Source organism: Chanos chanos, chromosome 3 (genome assembly GCF_902362185.1).
Source record: "Chanos chanos chromosome 3, fChaCha1.1, whole genome shotgun sequence".
Classification (NCBI taxonomy): Eukaryota; Metazoa; Chordata; class Actinopteri; order Gonorynchiformes; family Chanidae; genus Chanos; species Chanos chanos.
The window spans coordinates 38,557,807-38,582,498 of record NC_044497.1 but is presented as its reverse complement, the minus strand read 5'-3'; the positions used below and the strand labels follow the sequence as shown (position 1 = coordinate 38,582,498).

The 24,692-nt window shown below is 40.4% G+C and overlaps 1 protein-coding gene across 3 annotated transcripts; it reads right to left on the bottom strand.

Moving 5' to 3' along the window:
- Window positions 1-3,487: 3,487 nt before the first annotated feature.
- pisd (phosphatidylserine decarboxylase) lies at window positions 3,488-22,899 on the bottom strand. 3 transcript variants are annotated; one of them, XM_030768476.1, is made up of 8 exons: window positions 22,829-22,899; window positions 22,104-22,174; window positions 21,175-21,350; window positions 7,417-7,653; window positions 7,155-7,293; window positions 6,328-6,477; window positions 5,810-5,970; window positions 3,488-4,024 (listed from the first exon to the last, which is right to left on the bottom strand). In XM_030768476.1, exons 1-8 carry the CDS (start codon window positions 22,891-22,893, stop codon window positions 3,800-3,802), a joined length of 1,224 nt encoding a protein of 407 aa, XP_030624336.1. In that variant the 5' UTR covers window positions 22,894-22,899; the 3' UTR covers window positions 3,488-3,799. The 3 variants fall into 3 exon arrangements, with proteins under 3 accessions (XP_030624336.1, XP_030624338.1, XP_030624335.1); XM_030768478.1 differs by lacking the exons at window positions 21,175-21,350; window positions 22,104-22,174; window positions 22,829-22,899 and adding exons at window positions 10,361-10,526; window positions 14,014-14,303; window positions 15,716-15,854; XM_030768475.1 differs by lacking the exons at window positions 21,175-21,350; window positions 22,104-22,174; window positions 22,829-22,899 and adding exons at window positions 10,361-10,526; window positions 13,811-14,016.
- Window positions 22,900-24,692: the final 1,793 nt, after the last annotated feature.

Below are 24,692 nucleotides of genomic sequence, written 5' to 3'. Positions count from 1 at the left end.
TCACGAAAAGCACAACATCGCAGCTGCTTTGACTGTTGCCACAGATCATTTTCTTCTGTGGGCTAATTTGATCAATGATCAAAATCCCGTGGGTTGTTCAAAGTGTTTCAGAGCTTTAAATCAAGTCAAGGCAGCAATACGTCTGTATAGTGCTGGGAATGGGCCGGAACGCACCCCTACAGCATTTGGGGAAGTAAAAATCTCGGGTGAACGGAGTTCAGCCTCGGACTAATCAGAAAATTTTAACAATATTTCACCTCGAAAGCTATCACAAAGAAACTAGGTAACTGAAACGGTTCGTAACGTTTCGTCTGCTGACTCCCCAAATTCTGAAAAATCAGTCAGGGAGTGTCATGCGTTAAACTCGTTTTCAAAGCCATTAAAAAAGCTTGCTTGCCAGTGCTGAGTCAAGAGAGCTTACGAAACATTAGCTGAGTTGATATGCGAGCATTTGTACCCTGATGTGGGTGCTCTCCGGTGTGGTTTCTGTGCAGAACTTTGCCCCGTCTTATTGTTTGTTCTGTTGCTTGGGGTAAGGGGACCTCGGTTTTCTTAATCAGTACAGTCAACGACAGACGGTGATTTAATCGGTATAACTTTGTCTTAAATGGTGAATCTGGTTTCTCTTTCAACAACCCCAATTCATTAATAATTTGGTTAATTTCCGGATAGGTTTAAATTAGTGTGAAATTCACTTGACAGTCTGACTAAGGGGAGAGAAAAGCAAACAAATGTAATGTTACAGAAGGATAGCCTGGTGAAGAACCAGTTGGTGGGGACATGAATTAGTCTATTCAAATGCTTGATCTCACTGAAAACCAAATTCACAATGGCCAACCACTGGCACACTTGAGGCCTTATTTGAGGTTGAGCCTGTTAAGGGGAAAACCTTTAGGAAAAGAAAGTGGGAGAAAGGGAAGGAAAAAGACACGTGGTTTTTGCCTGTTTTGTTCTATTTCTACTGCATTCTATGTCTTTTAAGTTTAATATAAGTGAAGGCATAGCCTTTGTCAGGATGGTGACAGAAATGGAGTACAAATGTAAATATTGATTTTTAAAAAATTTAAATAACATTAAATGTGTTACTCCCTTTGAAATTCCTATTTCCTATTTGTGTGTGTATGGTGATTAAAATTCTTTATCTTTCCATATACGTTATCATATTGACTTTCACTGGATGCTGTTACCTGGCCAGATTTCTGTGTAGGGTCTCCCCATTTCCAGCAATGTGTGTATGTGAAAAATATATGTATATGTATTTTCTCATTGTTCTGTCTGCTGTCAGAAACAACTTGACACGTTTTCATGCTTTATTCTAAAGCTAATAAGTGATTAAGTTAATATTACTTTCTAAATTTTTTGGGTCCATCAGAGGTCTGACAGGATTGTAGAGTGCCGTTGTCAGGAGAAGGATGCTGATCCTTGAGGATGCTGATCTAGTCTATGGGAGGACATAATTAACCAAACGATTTGCTGAGTGAAACACTGTTCATATTTGGGTATTTGTTTTCTGCTGGCTTAATATTGAAGAAAGTAACGAAGGTGTCTGGAGAGATGTAGCAGAGTAAAAGTCGCTATTTGCTTTTGAAAATGAAGTGAAATAAAAAGTTGAAAGATTTATATTCGATTAAGGTAGAAATATCCCCCAAACATACTTAAATACAGTAAGTATTTCTGCTTTGTTACTACATGCCACCTTTCATACAGACCTGTTCCCATGTCCTGTTGGTGCAGGATATTTCAGCCAGTAGGGGGAGACAAAAGACACCAGATTTTATGTCTTTTTCTTGTTGCTTGGAAAGGCACACACACAGTAATGACCTAAATTCCTGTTCGTTCAATTGGATTTCATTGTTAGCACTTTGGAGTTGACCCCATATAATGATGAAATTGTATAAACTGTTATTCCTGTGGTTTTGAAGATCCGTGTTTTTTCTTATTAAATGTAAATCATTAGGTTGTGAGTGCTGGTCATGCAAAAGTATTACCATTATAAACTTAGCTATGTAGGCTATTAGAGACACATTCTCCTCTTCAGTAATCCCTGTAACAGTGAAATGTTACTTTTCTTATTCACCTCCGTTGTGTTCAGTTTTGAATTTAACATTATAACCCACAAACACCTGGAGAGAGGCAGAGATCCTGAGAACATGATATGTAAGAATACGCAAAAATTTATTTTCTTCCTGCGTTTAGAACTATTTCGCCATTAACATCCATGACATCTCAGACAAATAATTCAAGTATTTTACAATTTCCCAATAAAACAGATGTCACGGGCTCTGGCCCCTGGGAGAGCTAAGTGTTTGGTTAGTGACACACTGTCGAGTAACATCACCTTTGGATCCCTCACCTCTACAAAGATGTCCTCTTGAGCCCCAAAATGGGCACAGACCAATCAGAGATGAGTTTGGTAGAGACGAGTCTTGACATTGCCTTTAAGACCAATGTCAAAAGTTTGAAATTGTTCCTGTTATCCCACATTAGAAAACCCCAGAACAGTCAATAATAAACAGAGTTTTGACATACTCCAAGCGAAAACAAAACTGACCAAAATAGAGCTTGCATTTTTGGCACTACAAGAGATCTGAGATAGAACCAAAAATAGAGAGAGAAAATATTTAAGAGCTAAGCCCTTGGGTAAACATCAGTCTAAATGGTTTTAGAAAGCTTTAGAATGCTCTAGTTACAGTTGCTGCTGTTTGTTGACTAACACTCTCTACATGAAACAAATTAGGATCTGTTTGAATGAACAAACAGTTTGGGGTGGGTGGTGTATTAGTTTATCATATATAGGAAATTCAATACATTTACGTGCCACAGGTTGTTAGTCATCGTTATCACTCTCTCAGGTCTTTTAGTCTGACTTTAGTCTCACTGATGATATTTAGTGACTAGGATCAGCTATACTGCCCACCTTTCAACAGCCTTTACTGGGTAAACATCTCCACTGATTTCAGATGAACCAATCTGGGCATGATGCATCCACTCTATAAAACGCTATATGGCAGTAATTGTCACTTGTTCGTAGGTTTTTAGAGAACACACTTTCGTCACAGAATAAGAGATTATTTCCATAGTTAGAAGGATGTCTATTCCAGTGACCTCCATCACCCCATCACCCGTGCCTACTTGGAGAATGATGTGAAAAGCTTGTATGGACGGAGGAAACGTGTGGAAGAGAAGGAAAAAAAAAGAGAGGCAGTACTGTAAAAACAGAGATGAAAGAAAAGAAAGTCTCTTGCACATTCCTTCTTTTAGCTGAATGTGTACATGAGGGAATCCAGCTCATTCAAGCGCCTGACCGAACAGAGATGTTGTTTTGTGTATAGTTGAGTGTCAACACTGTGAGCTGTGGAAAATCCTGCCCATACAATGAGTGGTTCTTGACAAAGGCAATATGGGCAACAGTCCACAAAAACTATTTAAAAAAAAAAAAATATCTCAATGGCATTTTATGGAAAAGTGAATCACCACAACACCCTGATGATCGATACTCACACTTCAACTGTGTATTGGACAAAAACAAAACAAACAAAAACAAAAAGCAAAACAATACAAAACACAGGAAGTAGAAACCGTTTTCAAACAGGTGGGGGAGACCCCAATGGCAACAACACAAAAAGTGGTTCATGTGTGTGGGTGAGTACAGATGAGGGCACGTTTGTCTCAGTTTTGAAGTGAGAGTACATTGCTGTCTGTGTGACCAGTGGTTGCCAGTGGTTTCGCTTGTACGTTTTTGACAACGCCAGCGACCGTGCTGACGAGTTCAGAAAAGCTGTTCTCTCCTCTGCTGGCATCATATAGTGCCAAGGGGCTCACCAAAATGGATCTTCTGACCGGCCTTCAAGTTAAAGGTGAAGTCCCTGGGAGCCTCAAACAGCAGTACAATGGTGGAGCCCAGGTTGAATTCCCCCAGGTGTTCACCCTTACGCATGAAGATACCTTCCTGATTGTTGTTGGACACATAGCTGAAGTCGTTGTATGAACCTTTACTGTAGCGTGGGCTGTTTGTTCGAAGTTCCTAGAGGAGAAAAATAAAAGCGGTTGTAATTTGACGCTCAGCAGCGGGTTTGCATCATATGCAAGACACAAGGCATCCGTGCAAGGAGGGTGAGGAGGCATTACAGAATCTGGGTCTTAAGTCCTTGACTGTTTTTATCAGAGTAATCTGAGCTTTGAACAAAAACTGGACTGCCATGTTTCTATAATGTTTTCATTTACTAGGTAATAAATACAGATTATTTGCTCTGAAAAAGAAGCAGGATCATTCAGAATGACCATGTCGTTAAGAACGTTCCACTACAGCTGTTGTAAATTCTTTGAATATATTTAAACCTCTTTCGAAATTATATATATATATATATTTTTTTTTTTTTTAAAGGTAAATTGTTTAACCATATTCATACATTAGAGTTTCTCTCAGTTTTGAAATGGAAAGTAGTAGCCCACTTCATTCCATGGATTTGAGAGAAATCTCAGAGATTAACATTGGCAGAGAAGAAGCCCCAAGTACGGTCTATTGAATAAAGTCATATTTTGTCCTGTTACTGGTTGGACATAACAGCTTAATACCAAGATTGATACATGAACCCCAAGTCGAGAGACACAAACACACAAGCGTTTCAATTCTCAGACCTGGTACACAAGACTCAGACCTGGTATCTTCTCATCTACTGATCAACACTGTTACACAACACTGGCGTAGGCCATTCACGACTCATGGATTTAACCATAATAGCAATGCTTGTTGAGGCTATGAAAATACGTGAATGGTGTTAGAGGTTTTCTTACTAGAACACAAGATAATCACAGATTAAACCCAGTTCAGTGAGGACAAGTCCAAAAATCAGCACTCTAATTACTCCTAGAGACTGGCTGGTCCCAATAGTCTTAGCATGCTTGTCAGGATCATGTCATGTTTTTCATAATTTCTTTCAGTAAATCAGTATTTACCAGTGTTTTTACTGTGAACCGTTTGACATCCAGAAAGCCGACCAACCCAAAACCTTCGAAAGCTGACTGAGTAAAAACAGATTCATATCCTATCTTAAATACCAAGAGCAGAAAATGCCACTTCAGCCCACCTCCTGTGAGAGCAAATCATGAGACTGCAGTAGATTTTTTTTTTTCGCCCGTATGACATTATAAAATTGTTTGCTTGGAAACTCACTGACGACGAGCCACCACTGTCAATGACACAATAAATCGATCTTGTGCATTCTTAGTCATTACACAAAATGAGTCATTTCACAAATTGTTTTGACTACCAACATACAGCCCATCTGCCAGAGAGGTTGGACTTCCCCTTTAACCTGTTACCACCGTCAAGAAGCTAAGATAACAGCTTGCTAGAGACTTAAAGGCGTACACAGACTTTATTAGTTGGCTAGTAAATGGAGTCACGTGTGAATACTGAGAATATGGACTGACAAAGGAGGAGCAAGCTGATAAAAGTGCAATATAACTCAACCTGTGAGTGACCGTAATGAGATCTCTCAGTCAGTTCATGAACTCAGCAGTCTGACCAATATGATATAACTCTGAAGAACATGCTCGGTGGGACAATGTCCTCATCTTAAGAGTTCAGACACAAATGTTTATCACACTGAGAGCATGTGACCTCTGTTAGAGCTTCAGTCCATGCCTACAGCTCTTCTCAAAACAGTACATTCTCATATTTGGCTAGGTGATTTATAACTAATCTTCTATAAAGGTGATCAGCACTACATTAGGAGTAGTATTAATAGACCAAGCTGAGTGGAGTGCGTCAAGGTAGTACAGACGAATCAACGAATCAATTTCTTACCTTGTCGAAATAGATGCGAATAGATCCGACATTAGTGGCTCCTACAGCGGTAAGTGAGAAGAAGCCATGTTTCCACTCCCCGCTGAGGACAACCCGCTCATTGTGGCAGAAGAGCTCTTTAATCCAGCGTGCCACCCCAGGGTTCACCGACATCAGAGAACCTGAACCACACAGAACCACAGAACCACAGAGCTAGCCATTAATCTTCCTACAGAGAAATCAACACGATCTTAAAAAAAAAATTCTGAAGCAGTATGTGAAGTACTGATTACTGAACACTAACTAAGGAGTCATGGAGGGAGCAATACATAATTTACAGCCAGCTATCAAATATATTAGTGCTCTATGTCCAATGTATTTTACACGTAATATTCACTCAAGACTCTTATGATATAGGGTCTGACCACATAAATCCACCAAGAGCCTTGGTATTTGTTTTCCAATGATCAGAATGGAAAAAGACAGCCAGCAGAGGGGAATCAAATAAAAGGGAATGAGAGCAACTTTTTAGCACGAACCAGGAAAGTGACGTCTGTGAGCTACCCTCCAGTCTGTGGGAGAGTGGAAGCAGTGGTAGTCTCCTGGAGCCAGGTACACCACACAGTGGAAAAGTTCATTTCCAGGCTTGGAAACCAGCATGTCCTGGAAGGAGCTTTTGTCTTCATCATCTAGACAAGGTGACACAGATCAGCACAAAGCTTAAGGGCAGAACAAGGGAGAACTCCATAAATATGTTTGGATGTAAGTGAGAGTGCATGCAAAAATGAGTGAAAACGAAGAACATGAAAGTGCAGTTGGACTGGATGAAGAATCTGTTGGTAAAAAAAAGGGTCATCATCTACGCCTATCATTTGGAACAAGTTTGGATTCAATATGTCTGCTCTTGAATAAGAATAAAAGTAATATATTTTACCACCTGAAGAGGCAAAAAGCTGAATGATGCTGTGCACATGCTCTTATCTCTAATCCAAGCCTTCCTTGACTTAACTGACTCAAGAAATGTGTGTCCTCTACAATATCTGTATCACCATCAATGTGGTTCAGAAATACACATCTGTTGTCACTATAATATATTACTGACGACAAAATGTCATTATACGAATATAAAGTCTTATTGCTCAAACCTACCCAATGGTCCGACTTATTTTAGACCGAGCACACGTTAATTTACAAGATATTTCCTCTTGGTGTGACACCATGGCGTGAGCCTTAATGCGAACGTCTAAAAATATTCATCTAACAGACAAATGTAATCTGAGCTTAGTGACTGAATGCAACCGTCTCCAAATCAACACTCCTCTCAGTCACTTACGGAGTTCAGGCAAAGGGACTGAAGAACACTCACTTCTGTTGATGGGCACACTGTCAGTCCACGTGTGTGGCCCCAGGAATGTTTCCAGAGAATAGGTCACCCCCTTCACTTGTTCCACCTCACAGTTTCGCACTCGGCCAAAGTGGAGGATCTTCCCATCTGCAGGGCTGGTCTGAAGAGGAAAATGTTCACATACCTTCAGTGTTCTTGGAAAATGCTTAGTTTCAGGGCTCCCAGGGATGGGAAGTTATGCCTTTACACTCAACAGGATTGAGGCAACTTTATATTAACTCACCACGCAGTGTGAATCACACACAGGCCGAACCTGTGGCTTGAGCTTGCGCCTGAAGAATTCCCCTAAGTTCCTGTAGTGGTGGAGGTCCTCCACAGCTGCCTCCTTCATGTTCACACCAAAAGTCCAGATATAAAGGCTGAAAATGGGCTTCCGCAACCAAGTAGGCAAGTCCACCTGGTTCAGTCGACCCCATGCTCTGGAGAGCAATCGTGTGGGGATGGATTTATACAGAGCAACCTGCACCGGCAAAAAGGGAACTGTCAGAGAACTGATGGGTGTCATACACTTAAAGTCAGCACAGGAAGCAATTGATGAAAAATACTCCCATCTCACAATCAAAGAGGAGAGCTAGTTTAAAAACAGTCTGATTCAGAGGAAGTTTTTAACAAAGAAAGATTCCTAAGTTTCTTAACAAATCAAAACAACAGCGAGGCATTCGAAGTGGTTACATTTCGAGACCCCTATAATATTTAACAATCACATCTGATGAAACCAGTTTACCTTGGTGAATTAATTTAATGTCATTGACAATAATGTAAATTGAACTTTTATCAAGCATACTAAGAAATAGTATTTTGTAAAGTAAGTAAAATGAGCAAGTTACAGATGAACCAAACCATCTAACATGTGCCCAGAGAGCTGAGTATATCAGATGCAGCCATTGAATCTGGAATGTGTTTCTACTGGTTATGAGAAATCCCATTTCATTCATGCAGGAAAACACCCGTTGCTAGTTTAAAACAGCTATTATTACATCTCGGCTCATATAAGCAGGTTTACACTGCCCTCTGTGCCCTCGCTCCAGATGGTCAGCGTCAGTTGCGGAGCAGTGTTGAGGCTTGAATGTGTTGACCGTAAGTGGATTACTATAGAAAGCTTCAGCCTCAGCTGACAGAGAAAACTCTACAGAGACCTGTTCTGCAGACTTCCGTAAGACAGCTGATGAGTGTAAATCTATGGCCTGATAACAGTGCGATACAGTATCAGCACTGGAGGCGATGAGTGAGCCGTCCTTAAGCGTTGACATACATACACACATCCATGGGTCAAATTCATTTTAATAACAACTAAAGAGTTGTTTTTGGGGTTTTTTTTTATTATGGTAAATATGATTTTATGACGAGTCACATCAAAGATAATTTTTTTTTGCTGGGATTGTGCCTAGGATACCAGGACAGTATATACATTCATTAATATTTTGAACCAGAATTTAGATTTTGGGCTTCAGCAAAATCTTGTACTTACACACAAACATCATGCAACTAAAATTTCAGCATTTAAACAAAACTATAAGGCCTCTGTGAGTGACAATGGCTGATGACAACTGCACCTTCCAGAACGAAAGCGGACTTTGCTTGTTACACAGGAAGAATTTTTTCCATCAACCAATATATCAGTAGGAAGTCATGGTGATGTCATGTACAGCATGTTTCGGTGGAAAGCAAAGTCCATCTGTCAGTCTACAGGGTTATCCCCTATCTTTCTATCTCTTAGCATCTACTCTTAGATATTGGCCTTAGGGTCACTGTAACATTTTGTTAACTTATTACTTTATGACTTAAATGTTGCCAAGTGGGAATTTCATGCCGGTTTTCCAGGGTGCCTACTAACTCTTGCAAGTCATAATTTTTAGTGATATTGCTTAGGTCTTCACATACACCTAATAAGAAATCAAGAAACATACACTAAAAATTGTGCTTTGTAGGCTTTATAGATAGTTTGAGATTTGTTCATGTTGTCCCATCTTTTCTTACATCACCATTCAAACACCATCTCTCATTTGGCCAAACTCTTGTCCCAGGATGAACCATAAAGCTGTGACACATGTATCAAATAAAGTGCACAACAGTCTCACATTGTCGCCGGCTCCAACCAATGAGCTGTTAGGGTTAACAAAACCACACCTAGCTAGCTAACTAGCATGTTGATGAGATGATACTTTTGTGCTATTCTCACACTGGGCAAACTGATTTTTGCACTTTCTATCTATGCTGCTATATCAGTACTTTGAATATGACTACACCAACAAAAATGTCTGCATCATTACATCCTAGAGAGCTGTGACAGCATCTCGGACTTATACAAACAGGAAAATTATAAGTGTATAATCTCAAATTTGGTATATTGGTGAAATGCGGTGTTTGGAATGTGAATTTCCAACCCCTTCTCGTTCAGTCCTTCCTTTGCCGCGCTTACATAACCCAGAGTTGCTGCGTTACTTCCCAAGTGGGTGGACATAATGCATACCAGAACCATTAGAATATTTCTTTGTCAGATTTTATGGATCCCATATCACTAAAAAAAAAAAAAAAGTTGTTGGAGTGATTACGAGCCTTTACAAAACTGACCAAGCAAAAGGTCTAGGAAGTGAAGTCATTCTTTATTCATCACAAAAAATTCCCGCTCCATTCAATAAATGCAAACTGCTGATCTCGGAGTTATCTCAGCCTGCCTCTGAAATCCGAATGGTATTTATTTTATTTTTTTTCTAACCATCATCAAACAACTGCCATGTCAGAGCTGTTGTGCATGGGCAGCCAGTTGTGAGGAGCTTTGGGGAACTGAGGCACAAAGCATTCCTCAGTTTTGTGTTCCCGGGACAACAGGGCCTTTCAGGCTAAGCTCAGGGTTCAGCAGGGGCATACGTGAGTGTCTATCCGTGCAGACTGTGCTTGTTCCAGCCTACTGATGAACCACAAAGTCACAGTGACAAAAACCCACTGCTACCATTGAACTGAGAAGGAGGAACCAATGGTTCAGCTCTGTCAATCATGGGGTAAAGTGTATGTCTCTGGAGGAAAGTATCTCTGGATGCTGAGATTCAGAACACAAATTTACACTCTCTGACACACACACGCGTGCACACACACACACACACAGTTAAGTGGTATTGTCCACATAGGTCGTGGTCTTCTTTGAAAAATTTCCTTCGTCCACCACTTACCCTGCTGGTGGGGCGCCAGCCCACCTTGGCAAGAGGCTTGAGAGCTCCGAGGGGCAGGATGTAGTAGAGGAAGGAGAGTGGCCATGAGCGAAGACGGACAGTGGGCCGGGACATGCAGCTCAGTTGGCCCAGACGCCGTCGCAAAGCCAACTGGGGGAACTGCAACCTGTGCAATATTCACAAAACATCTTTGACTCTTTCAAATGTAAACACACACACACACAGAAAATAAGTTGAAAGGAAAATAGATATTGCAGATAAAAACCAACACAGAGGCTGTATTAGACCCATAGAACAACAGAAAAAAGCATTCCCACAAATCCAAAGCAACATACCAAACTACTCATATTTAGGATGAAGCATTCAAAGAGCTGAATTGATACAGATGGACAGGCTGTGAATTCAGCTTGTGTTTAGAAAAAAAAAAGCAGAAGACCAGAGTGAAAGAGTGCACATGAAGAAAGGGAGAAAGCATAGCATAGAGTACTCCACAGTGAAGCTATCTGATTCTCCACTGCCAAACATCCATCGTCCCTTTCTGTTCTTTTCCCAATCACTAGACCACACAAAATATTTTCTCTGGCTTGTCAGACTTCTCATCTCCACCCGTCTGAACTGAGTGCCATATCTGAATTCTTGATCTTGAAATTACATATCCAATCTGTGTGATTGTTCCTGACAGTAATGCAGTGATTTGAGTATTCAAAGAGAGACAGTGAGTGAGAGAGAGAGAAACGGGGGGGGGGGGGGGGGGATACAAAACACATCACTATTATAATGCTATTTTAACACTGTGCCTCAACTGTTTTGGAAATCCCAATTCATTAACCACAGGTGCATGAATTATGTTCATTACCATATGACAGTGTATTGATCACTGCCCTCCACTCTAAAACACAGCACACACAGAACAAATATAGGACATTCACAAGTATAGTCTCCGCTTCCATGTGAGAACTGTGTGTGCTATTTTTAGCTTGAACCAGGAAAGCTGGTTGGTACGCGTCAACTGTCAGGAGATTGACAAAGCGGCAAGCAAGATCTTTCATGCTTTAATTTCCATCTCAACCGTGGAATCAGGGATGTCTATTTTCACGTGAATCCTAAAAACTGGGTCTGTCTGCGGTTGTTCAGAGGGACATAGGGCGCTAGTACAGCAGGCTAAAGCCCGATTAGCTTTGTGTGTCAGAGAAGTGGGTCATATTTGGCCTTGAAAATGATGAGCTAGCACCAGTGGGTTTGAGCAGGGCGGGAGAGAGGTGCACAATGTCCGGCTATAGCCACTAGATCTATCTATAGGAAGTAAGACACCGTCCAATCTAATCATGATGAGGCTTAACGCTAAGTGACAGCCAGGAGGAGATTAGACACTGACACTTTGACACACCTACACACAAACACATACACACTTGTGTTCAGGTCAGGAAAGAAAGTGCTATCACCAGAAGCACAGACTCCTGCTTACTCATACTCATTGTGTGAATAGTCACACCTGTCTCACTGTCTTTTGATGACCAGCTGCTTGACTGTTCATTCACTGAACTGAATCAAACCAGCAGTGTGCAGGACAGTGCTGGGGTGTATTTGGTATAAATGCAGTCAGTGTGGTGCAGGTGTTTCTGAATACTGTCACTGCAACAATTAAAAACAGTGCTCTTATTGTCATTGTATATTAACAGTTATCCTCCATTAGAGTGCAAAACTCATCCTGATCTGGATTTCTCCAAATAGATGACTAGTAATAGTTCAGCATCTTACACTTACGCTTGGTTGAAATATTTTGGTTCAAATATGCAGTCTGTAATCTGTATCTGTGCGGTCTATGTCCCAATTGGACTTTGGACTGTTTTCCGATATTTTGGTCATAATTTAAAATTTTATGTCTGAGTACACACCATCTAATGACAAAAAACCAAAATCATCAACAATCAATAGATAATAAGAATAATAAGAACGTCTAGAAAAGTTGTATAGGCATATCTTCCAGACAAATCCTGGAGGGATATTGAAATTTTTAGTTAACAGACAGTTTGGACTGTTGCCAGCATAACAGAGCCTAACTCACAGTGGCCATTTGATGCTTTTCCCCCCACCTAACTTCAGGCAAATCTCCTCTGACCACAAAAAGAGTGGGAATAAAACAACTAAATGCCAGTGGACTTGCCGACACAAACAGAATTTGGTACATTGTGTAATGAAACCAATAAAAAGCTAATGTCACCAAAATAACTCAATTACTATGGCATATTTGGTAGCTTTTCTTAATGCTAAGAGATTAAACACTGTTCTAGTAAATTCTGTGTTTCAATGATGACATTCTTTCAATTCTCTCATAAATGCTCACAGTTGTTTTGGTACATTCTGTTGCCACATTCACAACAATATACATAACAAGTATTTATAAAAATAATACCTTTATTGAGTTTTCTCTTGTCGGTATTCATTATATGTTAAAGCTTCCCTGCACTTCCAGCAGCTGTCCAAAGTAGAGGTGTAACCATGGAAGCCTCGGTGTTATTCACTAGCTATTTACTGTGCACCAAATTAATAGTGTCAAATGCTAACAATAGCACAATGCTATCACCTCTCACGTTAAATGAAACCTCAACAAAACCAGAACATAAAATCAGTGTTCTTCCTATCTTCCTTCTGAAATAAATGTTGCTTTTTCTCCTCTTTTTCTGTCACAACGCACACAAATACGATTCTTACAGTTTTTCACTGCAGGCACACACTGGCCAATCACGGAAGGCATAGCATCCTCCTCGGGTTTTCTGGCTCTAGCTGTGGAAAAAGTGGTCAGTGTCTAAACTCAAGAGCGGCTGTTCAGCCTCACTACTCTTCGGCCGAGGCATGTTTGAATGCAACGGGATGCCTCAGCCTGGCCTGGCCCACATGCATTGTTCTCTCAGATGGCTGTCCAGGCAGGGGCTTAAGGGCATTACACACCAATTAGGCCAACTGCAGGGCTTTGTGTGCTTTATACAGAGAGAGAGGGAGAGAGGGGTGGGGTAGAGGGAGCTTGGCTACAACAACCAGAGAGCTCGCTCGACAAGTCAAGCCAAGAGTTCTCACCATCACCTGCCTAGCACCATAGAAAGTCCAACCCTGCTAACTCTCTCTCCCTCTCTCTCTCTCTGCAGTGCAGCTACCAGGACCAACAAACTAAGTCCAGTAAAAACAGGTCCAATCAGTCCAAACAACTACAAATCGACTGTGGTTGTTTGTCTCTTTCTCCGTTTCACTCTCTCACTCCTGTGTTTTCACAGTGTCACCCCCTGCTTTTTTTCCCTCAGACCTGATCAACCAGTGATCAGAGCCATTACACAGTACAACGTGATCCATTACATTGTACTGTGTCCGTACGGTCTAAATAGACTAAAAACCACCACATCACATTCTCTCTCTCCTCTTTGCTCCTTCTCTCTCTCTCTCTCTCTCTTTCAGTACCTGAATCGGTTCCTGTGGATGACCACGGGGCCCCCTGGGGTTGCTGGGCTTTCTGTGTCAGCGTTGTTGCCACCACTGCCCCTTGTGGGCCCCCCAGTCACCCCCGCCGTGGAGCCCAGCGTCCGAAGGCGCCGCGCATCAACCCTGACTCTGTGGAGATTGTAGCAAGAAGGCGAGTTGTGTAAAGATCTGCAGCATCTCACCATTTCCCCGTGCTCCGCGCCGGCCGCTGCTGCAGACTGCGCTGACACATGATGACTGAGGGAGGATTAACACACACTGCCTGCTTTAGACCTCTTTTTCTCCTTCTCTCCCTCTCCCTCTCTCTCTCTCTCAGTCTTCTGCGTTTGTCTGCTCAGTGGTTTTCCGCTGCGTAGCTCCAAGCTCCGCCTCTCCAGTGGATGACAGGATAAGTTGTGTGGATTGGCTGGTTGTGAGCTGGTGGGTGGGTTCTATCCCTGTGATGCAGGATGCTGTATTCCTGGTGGCTGAGCTGGGACGGTGACAATGTGAAGGGGGAGGGGAGGGGGGATTTTTTTTTTTTTTTTGTAGAGAAAGAAAATCCTGTTAGCTTGAGCTCACTGCATGTAGCATTCCAACACCCTCTCTCATTCTCTCTCTTTTTTTATCTTCTACTTTGTTGAAGCATGAGAACTGTTTCTCTCCATCTGCCCTTACTAAATGTTTCCACACAAACGCTTTTCATCAACCACAGAGACCCTGCCTATAGAAACCTATAATTAACAGAAACTTCACAAGGTACAACTGCATCAAGTAAAGACAAAAGACAGTGATGACACAGACACCCGAAGGCTCAAACCACCTCAGGGTCCTTATCAAAACACAGACCCCCCCCATGAAAGCAAACAAAGACATAACCATTCATTAAGGCTGAACACTGCCCATAGCACTACTGATACACAGACATAACCATTCATATTAGCTGAACACTGCCCACAGCACTACTGATACACAGACACAACCATTCGTTATAGCTGAACACTGCCCACAGCACTGCTGATACACAGACATAACCATTCGTTATAGCTGAACACTGCCCACAGCACTGCTGACACACAGCCATAGACAGTGCAGTCCAGACTCAACTCTGGCTCTGGACACCATCTTGCTTTCATCTGTCATATTCAAAACTATGTCTCACATATCATTTGAAGAGTCCTAAGTCTAGCCATGTTCATGCAAGAGGGAGCTGTTAACTTGAAATTACATTTCTATCCAAAATGCTTTACAAGGTAACAACAACAAGATTACAAAAACCGGTGGTTGAAAATTTTCTCTTGTTGTGTCTGAACCAATAAAACGGCCACAGTGTAAGACATCCATATGTGTATTGCTGAACACAGCTCTCTTCCACTGTGCGAAAAGAAAGACGACAAGATAAAAACCGACTGCAATCTGTCTGTGACTGGACAAAACTCTGACATCCTTCTTAGACCATTTCCTCAAAGCAGCAAACGCTATGTCAGCGTTTCACAGTGAGATAAAGAACTAGTTTCCGCAACAAATAAAAAAACCCTAACATTTATCTAACTATTCTGCCTAGTAACGTTTCTGTCATGTGCTAAAACAAAGCCACAAACATTCTTAAAAAATGTAAAGACTGACATAACAAAAACTACACCTGATGCCAAGTTCATATTAAACCACAAACGATCTACATCAAAAGTATTTAAACAATATTCAATTTTATTAAGCCCCTATATAACAAATACGAGAGAGATAAAAGTATGTTAAAAGCATGTAACAATACGTACTGTTGTTATTTTATATGTCGTGTTATATTACAGTGAATATTACAGTTTCTCTTTCTGTTTATTCAATCTTTTTACTACATTATTTTGAGAAAAAAAAATTCTTATTAGTGTAGAAAAAAATTGAACTTACTAGCGTTTTCTTTCTGGGCGTTCTTCAGAAATGAGGACTAAACTGAAACACAGGAAGTCTAGTGTCTCTTCCTCTCTGTGTGTTAAAGGAGAATGCTATTCTCTATCTCAGCCGGCTTGTTTCCTCAACACAGTCTAGAGAACAAGACCCTTTAAGAGCATGTGAGAGAGTTAAATATCAGATGGGACCACTGGGCTTTCTGGGTAATGTGACATCATTACTGGGTAATGATTCACAGACTTCACAAGAGCATATCTCCAATCAGCTCCACTCAGTCTGAGCATAACTGGACGGCAAAAGAAGCTGCTAGACAGAGAGGAGAAGTAGAGGAAGGGGATGAGGAATGCCAGAGTGAGGAGGCCGAACCTTCAAGGTTTATGTCATTCTATGTTAAATCTGAAGCACTGCTTCTTTTTTTCTTTTTTCAATAGCCAGAGGAAATTTACCAACTAATTTCCTAGGTAAGAAAACCTTTGTAAACGTAGCATGAGCACATGCCTGCATGTCAAACGTTTCAGAGTGTCCTTAAAATTCAAACATATCACAGGTAGGCTAATGCATCAGAAAACAACGGTTCTGATCAAACGGAGGATATAAACCAGACCATGTTCAAACCAGGTTTTTGTTTTGTTTTGAAATGCTGAACACTGTTTGAGTTGGAGAAAATATTAAACAAAGGAATACAGCCTTGTTGTGAAATGTATACATAATACGAACATATTTTACCCCTTGAGATGGGACAAATTGAACACAAAATGTACACAAAGAAGTCCTAAGAGCCCCATGTTAATCTATAAATACATCCAGTATCTCAACAGACCATCGCTCTTGCACAAGCCAACAGGTCAACTGCAGTATAACTTAGCATGTATTCTACAAGTGTCTGGAACCAATCTCTCATAACAAATCACATCATTTAGTGTTTTGTTGGTGGTAGTGGACAGCATTATCTCAGATACTGCTCCAGAATATCCCTTAATTGTTTGATTGGATTGAGTTGCAGCGTCCAAGATGGCCAGAGCACACAGTGTACATAATTTTCACGCTCTCTGAACTATTCATCGACCACTCATGTCTTGCGGGTCTGGGCGTCTCCATCATGGAAGAGACCATTCTAATCAGAATAGAGTACTTAACCATAAGATGAAGGAGACATAAGTACTCAACTCTACAGATCTCTTTTAGCATTGCCTGACACATACACTTGTGGAGGGTCACTACTCAGGAGACCAGGCCCTGTGTTCTAGGGACTATTCCACTTAAATGTGTATTTTGAACTGCCCTCTCATGCCCTGGATTCACCTTGAAGCAAATCATGGACATTGCAGTCAACAAGTATGCGCCTTTGACCATACTTTAGACCCCAGTGGACAATGTCTTCACTTCAGCTTCCGAAGTCATCAGCAGGAGAAGATCCTCACAATACACCAGCAGGTTCTTGCCAGTTATGCTGTAATACTCTGGGTTACTTTATATCAGCACCATCTCAAAGTTCTCAAATGATTTGCACAGATAAAGAGAGAGAAGCATTTCTGTAACATTATTTCATATAATTATAATTGATTTTTGGTACAAATATGCTAATTGACTGTACCCATATTTGGTATTTTGATTACGTAGTATGCACAAAATGTCCAGTAAAAATAGTTTCCAATGGACAATTCAGTTGATCATTTGTCCAAAACTCCTAACCTTCCACGAACTTCATCTGACTAATAGGGTAAGCTCACGGACAACAAAACTAGCTGAACAATCATCCTTTTTTACCATTGTGGAAAACAGGGAGGCTAGTTAAAATGTGATTACACAACACATCTCCAATTGATCAAAAGTTGAAAGGCAAACTTGAGAACGAAGCAGTAAACCACGCAGTACAAACTGTGCGTTTCTATTTGGTTTTCTTTTTACTGTTGTTTGGCTGGGCATGAAATGGACCCATCTCGGTGACTCTAAAGCAGGGGGTGTAATTCTTTTAGATGGCCTGGGAGTTAGACAGTGAAGATCAGTGATTACAGCTCATTATGATTCTGTACGAAGCACAACCCACTTTCCCTGAGAGAAGAAATCTGGCCATTGTTCAGTGCAAATGCAAGCCTGTCTAAGTTCAGAATGCCAGTGGAGTGTGGTTGCATGTGTGAATTTGTCCAGTTGTGTCTAAGTGTGAGTCTAATAAAGTCAGACATGGCTCAAGGTTGGAGATACTTTGTATGTGCACTGTTGTTGTTTTTGTTTGTGTCAATGTGACAACGTGGAAGATAGGACAGAATTGCTTTGTACAAATCAATGTCAATGCGACTGTCAGTTTATCTTTGTACATCTAGAACGGTGTGGTCAAATCCATTCCTCCAAGTTCAACAGTTTTAGCTTAGCCCATGATGGCCCGTTTGAAACAAACTAGATTTGCTTCCTATAAATGCAAGTAAAATACTGAAAGCGGGGGAACCCAATAGGACCGGATCCAGAAATACACATCTTGAGTTGGGTCAGAGAGTGTAGGAGTTGAGACAAGAGACCTCTGTCCCTGCAGGAGAATTGTGAAAGGACCTGCCAAATGTCCACTGTGACACAGGGCATTCACGGGTCAACTGAAGGGATGGAAACAGCTCAGATCCACGCTGGAGGTACAATGTTTATCTACTATTCATACCGCCGAGAGATAAAGCTTGCAACAACCATGGAAATCTTCCAACTAAACCAGCCAATCAAATACTGTTTGCACCGCTCACCCCACTCTCATGTCATTCTGCCACCTTCACAGCAGAATCAGGCTGGGGCAGACAAACAGAATGAATTCATTAAAGGACTTTATAGAAAGGTGAAGTCATCACATAGTTTTTCAAAGAATCTGATTGAGCTATTCTGTCTACGTACTCATTCACCTGGTGTCCTCAAACAAATCCGAATGGAGGTGACCAAGCAAGACTTCAAGTGAAAGTGCATGAAGTAAATCAGTCCTGTCCTGTGAGGACTTCAGTAGTGCGAAGGAAAAGACATTGTGATAATGGGAGGCAAGAACACTGGTCAAGTTAGATCATTTAGTAATTCGGCTGTTGTAGTCAGATCTTCCAATGACATTTCCATTGTTGCTGAGAAAGGGACAGCAACAAACAGATGACTTGAATGCAAATTGGGAAAAATGTTTAGCATCACTGCATGAACAATTCACAAGTGAAATTAATCATAGGCTTAACAGTGCCTGAAACACAGAACCAAGTGCTCGCGTCCTTCATAATGTACGACAGAAGAATTGTCACAATGTTGTCCTAAGGGTAACAAAAACTGCAATAACTGACTGAACATTAAGAGGGCCAATGCAAGAATTCCAACTGCAATTTACTGTGGCCGTTGAGTCATGTACCTACACGAAGGGCTAACCAGGAGCCTCTTATATCAACACAAAGAGAATATCTGCATCAAGTTCACTGTGTAGGACTGATTCAAAGAACTCCTGAAGAGAGAACAAACAGACAGAGAGGAAATATGACCACTCAAATATCCATTTTTGAATGTTTTCTTTATACAGTTGTGCTTTATACACCACAAGACTATTTTCTGTCCCCTCCCCTCTTTGGTCCATGGCCAGAGTAGGGGAGAAACATGCCCCAAAGGTCATGGCCAAAGCAACCTTTCCATAAAAAAGTCACTCAGTTAAATAATCAAACTCCACTGCATGCCATTAACAGATTCTTCTGATCGTACAGAAAAGAACAGAGGTTTCTAGAGACCTGCTATCTCAGCGTCATCAATACCTCAGTAATCTTCCGTAATTTAATTACTGCCTGCATGCACGAATGGGCCTGGTTTTGTTTTATTGATGGTTCCAGGACTCTCCCTTGACAAGCTCAAAAGTCCACAATGGCATTGAGAACACTCTGTAAGAGGGCAACATTTCTTTAGTACTCCTGTCTCTAACAACAACTGAATACCACCCAGTGAACAATATCCAATATCCTTGATTGGGCGGGTCCATCTAAAATTACAACAAGTGAATGCCATCAATATATCAAAGAAAAACATTCTCAGACTATGTATTTACTCTTCATTTTCACATTTTATCATTCGGGAACTAAAACACTGGTTTGCAACAGTAAAAGAATATACAACAGTAAGAACAGCTGAAGCAACAGGCAATGTCATTATTAGTGCAGACCTCATAACCTAACCTAAATTAAGCTTCATTACATTCATTCATTGAGAAAGACATTTCTTTCGCTCTCTCTCATTGTAAAGCCACATAGTAATATATTTGTATGTAAGAAATGTATCCCTCTGCTGTCATATGGCAGAAAAATAAAAAGAAAGAAAGAACAAAAACAAGACAGAAAGAAAGAAAGAAAGAAAGAAAGAAAGAAAGAAAGAAAGAAAGAAAGAAAACGTCTGCTCTGTGTGTGCAGCTGGCATATCTTTTGAGACATTGAATAGAGAACAGATACTAAGCAGAAATGTCCCACAATCTTTATTATGGACCCATGCACTCAGAACAGTCCAGAGTGTAAAACAAATAGAAAACATTCCCCGTGAGTAAATAAACAAACAGAAAAGAATTTCAGAGTGTGATTCAGTGTGCTCATTGATACACTGATTCACTCAGTGTCATATCACTGACACACATCCAGCGCAAACATAAAAACACAATGTTTTGAGTGTAAGCTCTATATGACATCGTATTTCAATATTCCAGGGGTGACGGGTTCCTGAAATTTCTTGTTGGAACATAAAACAAAGAACACTTCACAGAAAGGTCGCAATTACACACAATGTTTATGAGGGCAAACTTAGTTAAGAAATAAATATAGAAAACTAGAGTTTCAGGAATACACAAGTATCAAGTAGCAACACTTTGGTCATTTCAATGTAAATTAAGTTTCAAAAGCATCTTTCACACGCACACACACACAATTTTTTTAAACTGTGTTCCACACAAAGTATCTCAGCATCCAGAGATCGCCCAGGGACTTTCCAGTTCAAACAGGTAATGAGATAACTCATCCAATACAACACCACAATTAAAAGGACACATGTTGTACAAGAAGTGGTCTATAATGAAGCTGTGTTGAGAGAGGCGGAAAACCCATCTCTGTTGCAAAATAAACAGTACTAAAGATTCTAATGTATTTGGTACTGTATACAAACCTCACATGTAAAACACATAAATATCCTAGACAGGCAACAGTCACACAAACTGTGAGATTAAAGCCTAGGGTAACAGCTTCACTCCACATCCTCTGCAAAGTGATCCTCACACCATCTTCATAAAAGAAATTGAACACTGTGTTCCATAGCCTCTGTCAGGAACATTTTACCATCTTGTATTGTGGACGTCACGTCAAAAATGTGACCCAGAGTTGCAGTGAAAGAGGAAATAATTCCACTGAGTTGAGGAAAAAAAAATCTGTTGTAAAATGAATGACGGAATGAGGAAATACAGCAACTTTCCTCTCAGAAGCACCTCATCCTACCTGAGCTTCGTTGGCGATTCGTGGAGGCACTTCTATACCACGCCTCTCGAGTTCCCGGTCTCTGTAACGTCCATATTGGTCGTATCCCACATAACCACCCCCGGTAATGATGAAGAGAGGAAGCGGTCTGATGCGAGCTTGCAGGCCCAAAGACTTCGCATTGAAGCGTTCGCGACCTGTTCCACACAAAACATCATCGACTATATTAGGATGCGCTGCATACTTGTGTATATAGGGAACGGAACTGCAATGTCCCCACAACCACCTGTTTGCTTCTAGTTGTGCTGGCTAGTCTTTCCAGTCACCACTGACAATTCTTTAACCTGGCAGCTTCCAGTTTTGTACAACGAATATGTCTTCAGCACATTAAAATACTGCAAAGACAACCAAAAGCTGTTGGTCAATCATGTTTTTAGAATTCATGTATCCTTTTAAAAAAATCTTACATTTACTCATCCTTCACGGTATTTTAAACTAGAGATTGGCTGTTACTGTGGAAATGTAAAGTGTTGTACCACTGGTTAAATACTAATTATGCAGGTATTCTATTGGGTTGACACTTTGAGACCTCAGTGATATCTTAAGGGTGAAGGTGGCTTGTTAGATAATTTTATTTTTAATTAAAAAAAGTGCCAGCATTGTTGAGAGGTGAACTGAAAGCAGACTAGATGTCAAAAATTCAGCTCCCTACACTGCCTATAGAGTAGGATGTGAGTATGCAGTCTAGTTTACCCACATGATTGTACTTTTATTTATAACACAGTCATTGCCCCCTGCAGGACATAGCAAATACAACAAAGATTAGGCATGACTACGCTATAATACATGTCACGTTATGCTTATGACATGTTAGGTAAGCCAACATTCTGTGTTAGATAAACCGCAACTGCTATGAAGATAACTGTTATGTTATGATGGAAGAAACTTACCCGTGGAAAATGAGCATTGCGATACCTGATTGCCCCATCTGACTCCATGCGCTCTGAGGTGTGAGGAGCAACTGTAAACAAGTCAAAATTAATAGATTTTACAAAATGGATAAATTTACTTTTGAAATGTGTTGTATTAAACCTAAGACTGTCAACAGGGCGGTCTTGGAGACAATTTGTTGAAAACATAGTATCATGGTATTAAGTTAAGAACAGTTGACACACAGATATATATTGTTTGACTTGGGCCAGAGAAGGATAATCAGACCTGATCCACTGGACAGTGAGGCTCTGAAATCATACGCGCAACCGCGACCGGAATGGGTGACAACTTCAAAAATGATATGGTGCTTTACTGCGGCCCTAGACGGTGACTTAGTTTTTACATTGCACTGTAACAGTGTTCTACGGTAGTACCTAACTTCAAGATTTACTCGTTCTAGCAATGACTATCGATTGCGTTTAATTAATATATGGAGGATGACGTTCTAGCTATACACTTCGATAAATACTTAATTGTAACCTTGGCATAGTAAGCATATTCTGTTGATCTAACTTCAGTTACCAGGAGCACATACATGTTACCTGTTCGCAACCTAATCACTTACAGTTATCAGCTTGTCTGTTTATCTAATAGTTTGTACAGAATAACATAGTAGAATACTGCGGAACACTTGCCGGATCGGGAATATTTTTCACATGTATGTATAGCTATGATAACTTACCTCCTTGTCCGCAACGCAGTCACCGACAGTTGCAACAAACACACCTTACTCATGTGCGCTGCCATTTTGGAACTGTGTTACGAAGGGTAGCGAGTTCTTCTTTTTCAGAAATTCTCAAGGCATGAAACTCAACGCTGCCATCTGTTGTAACTTAAGAGGAAGTCCTCTTCGTAAAAGTATTTACAAGCTTTTATTTCACACGTTGCACCGCTTAGAATCTAATCGTACTGTGTTTATATTCGGGGAGTTAAGCAAGATTTAACCCAGAGCTGTCATGAAGTAAAAATACGTTTAGCTTACAGTCCAAACACATGCAGCAATTCAGTATGGAATGTGATATTTATCCAGTGCTTCCTCATTTATCATAAATAAAAGCAGTCTGATGGCTCTTAAAACACAACTTCAAATATAATAACAACAGTAATAATGGTTATTATTGCTGTTGTTGCGTTTCTTGCTATAATCAGTTATGATTATTCACAATTAAGTATTTTGTTACATTAAGATGTTTCTATTCAATTGGCAATGAACGTCATATACTTTAAACGAGACAAGTAAACAAATATACTCTGCCCTTGGAAAATAAAAGTTATAAATATACATCATTCAGTATAACTGGGCTTAAAGGCCTGTGCTGTAAAGGAATGTGTGAAATACCAAAAACATATCAGATATTACATATACAAGAAAATCCAACGTTGACCATACCCCTCATTTTTGAAACCCATTTCCGTTCTTTGAGAGGCCATTTGGTCAGTTTACTGTCCTGCAGCTTTTCCCGTGGTAAAGCTGATACTGAATTACTTAATTTGTCTGAATAATAAAATCGCATTAATTAATCTTCCGGCCCTTGAGAGGAGGAAATTTATGTATTTTTATGTGACTCTGTATGGCTTAAGGGCAAATCAGAAATATTTTTCAGGAAAACATCACATTGGGCATGACACCAAAAATACAGATTTAGACTGGCCATTATGTGGGCTGCAGTATAGTCCAATTCAGTGTGTAAGTAGGCAAGAAAGATTTTTTTCAGAGAAAATAACATTTCTAAAATAACATTGCCTGTTTGCACATAGGTAGGGGCTGAGAGAGAAAGAGAGAGAGAGATTGGAGGGGTTATAAATAAAGTTTCATAAACATGCTCTTTTTGTTCACGCAAGTCATGATGTAAATACGAGAGAATGTCAAAACTATTTTATTCATAAGATATTTATATATCAAAATTAAAATCAGATTGATTGGCTCATCAACAGTGTTGGTCTTCACTCAGTTTCAGAATAACTAATATTATCTTTAATACTGTGCAGGTGTACATAACATGAGGGAGAGAACAGTATAACAAATGACATTTTCTCGAGAGAGGAAATCACTTTGTCTAAATACCTGTATATTCATACTGTCCTCCTCAAGTGATGTTTAGATACACGTGTGGCCTCCTAACAGGCTGTAGCACAAACAAACAGACTTTAGATCTTGTACAAACTACGAACATTAATCACATCTCCTGGCAGGTCCTCATTCACAGACAATGCAGGGTTTCTCACAGGGAACAGGCTCTTTGGGGAAGTCATGTCCTGACATGTGGCAGGCAATCGCAGCCACATACGAAACAAGTTCAAGTCTAGAGACATTTAAAACTACACACTGCAGTCTACAAGAGAGCTTTAAAAAAACCCATAATAATAATAATAATAAAAAAAACATGTCCAATGCGTGATTATGTGATGCTGTATATGTGACCTGCAGTCTGATTATGGCTAACTAAAAAAATCAGAACATACAGAGGATGATCATATGAATGGACATGAAGGTTTTCTAAGACCTATAAGATTAGTCATGACGGTGCAGACTGAGGCATGGTAAA

Excerpts from the sequence above, each read along its gene's own strand:
- pisd (XM_030768475.1), bottom strand. The coding sequence starts at position 14,016 with ATGGTGAGATGCTGCAGATCTTTACACAACTCGCCTTCTTGCTACAAT. Across the intron at positions 5,971-6,327 it reads TCACAGACGTCACTTTCCTG|GTTCTCTGATGTCGGTGAAC; the intron begins GTTCGTGCTAAA and ends TGTGTGGTTCAG. Across the intron at positions 4,025-5,809 it reads TTCGCATCTATTTCGACAAG|GAACTTCGAACAAACAGCCC; the intron begins GTAAGAAATTGA and ends TTTCTCCTCTAG.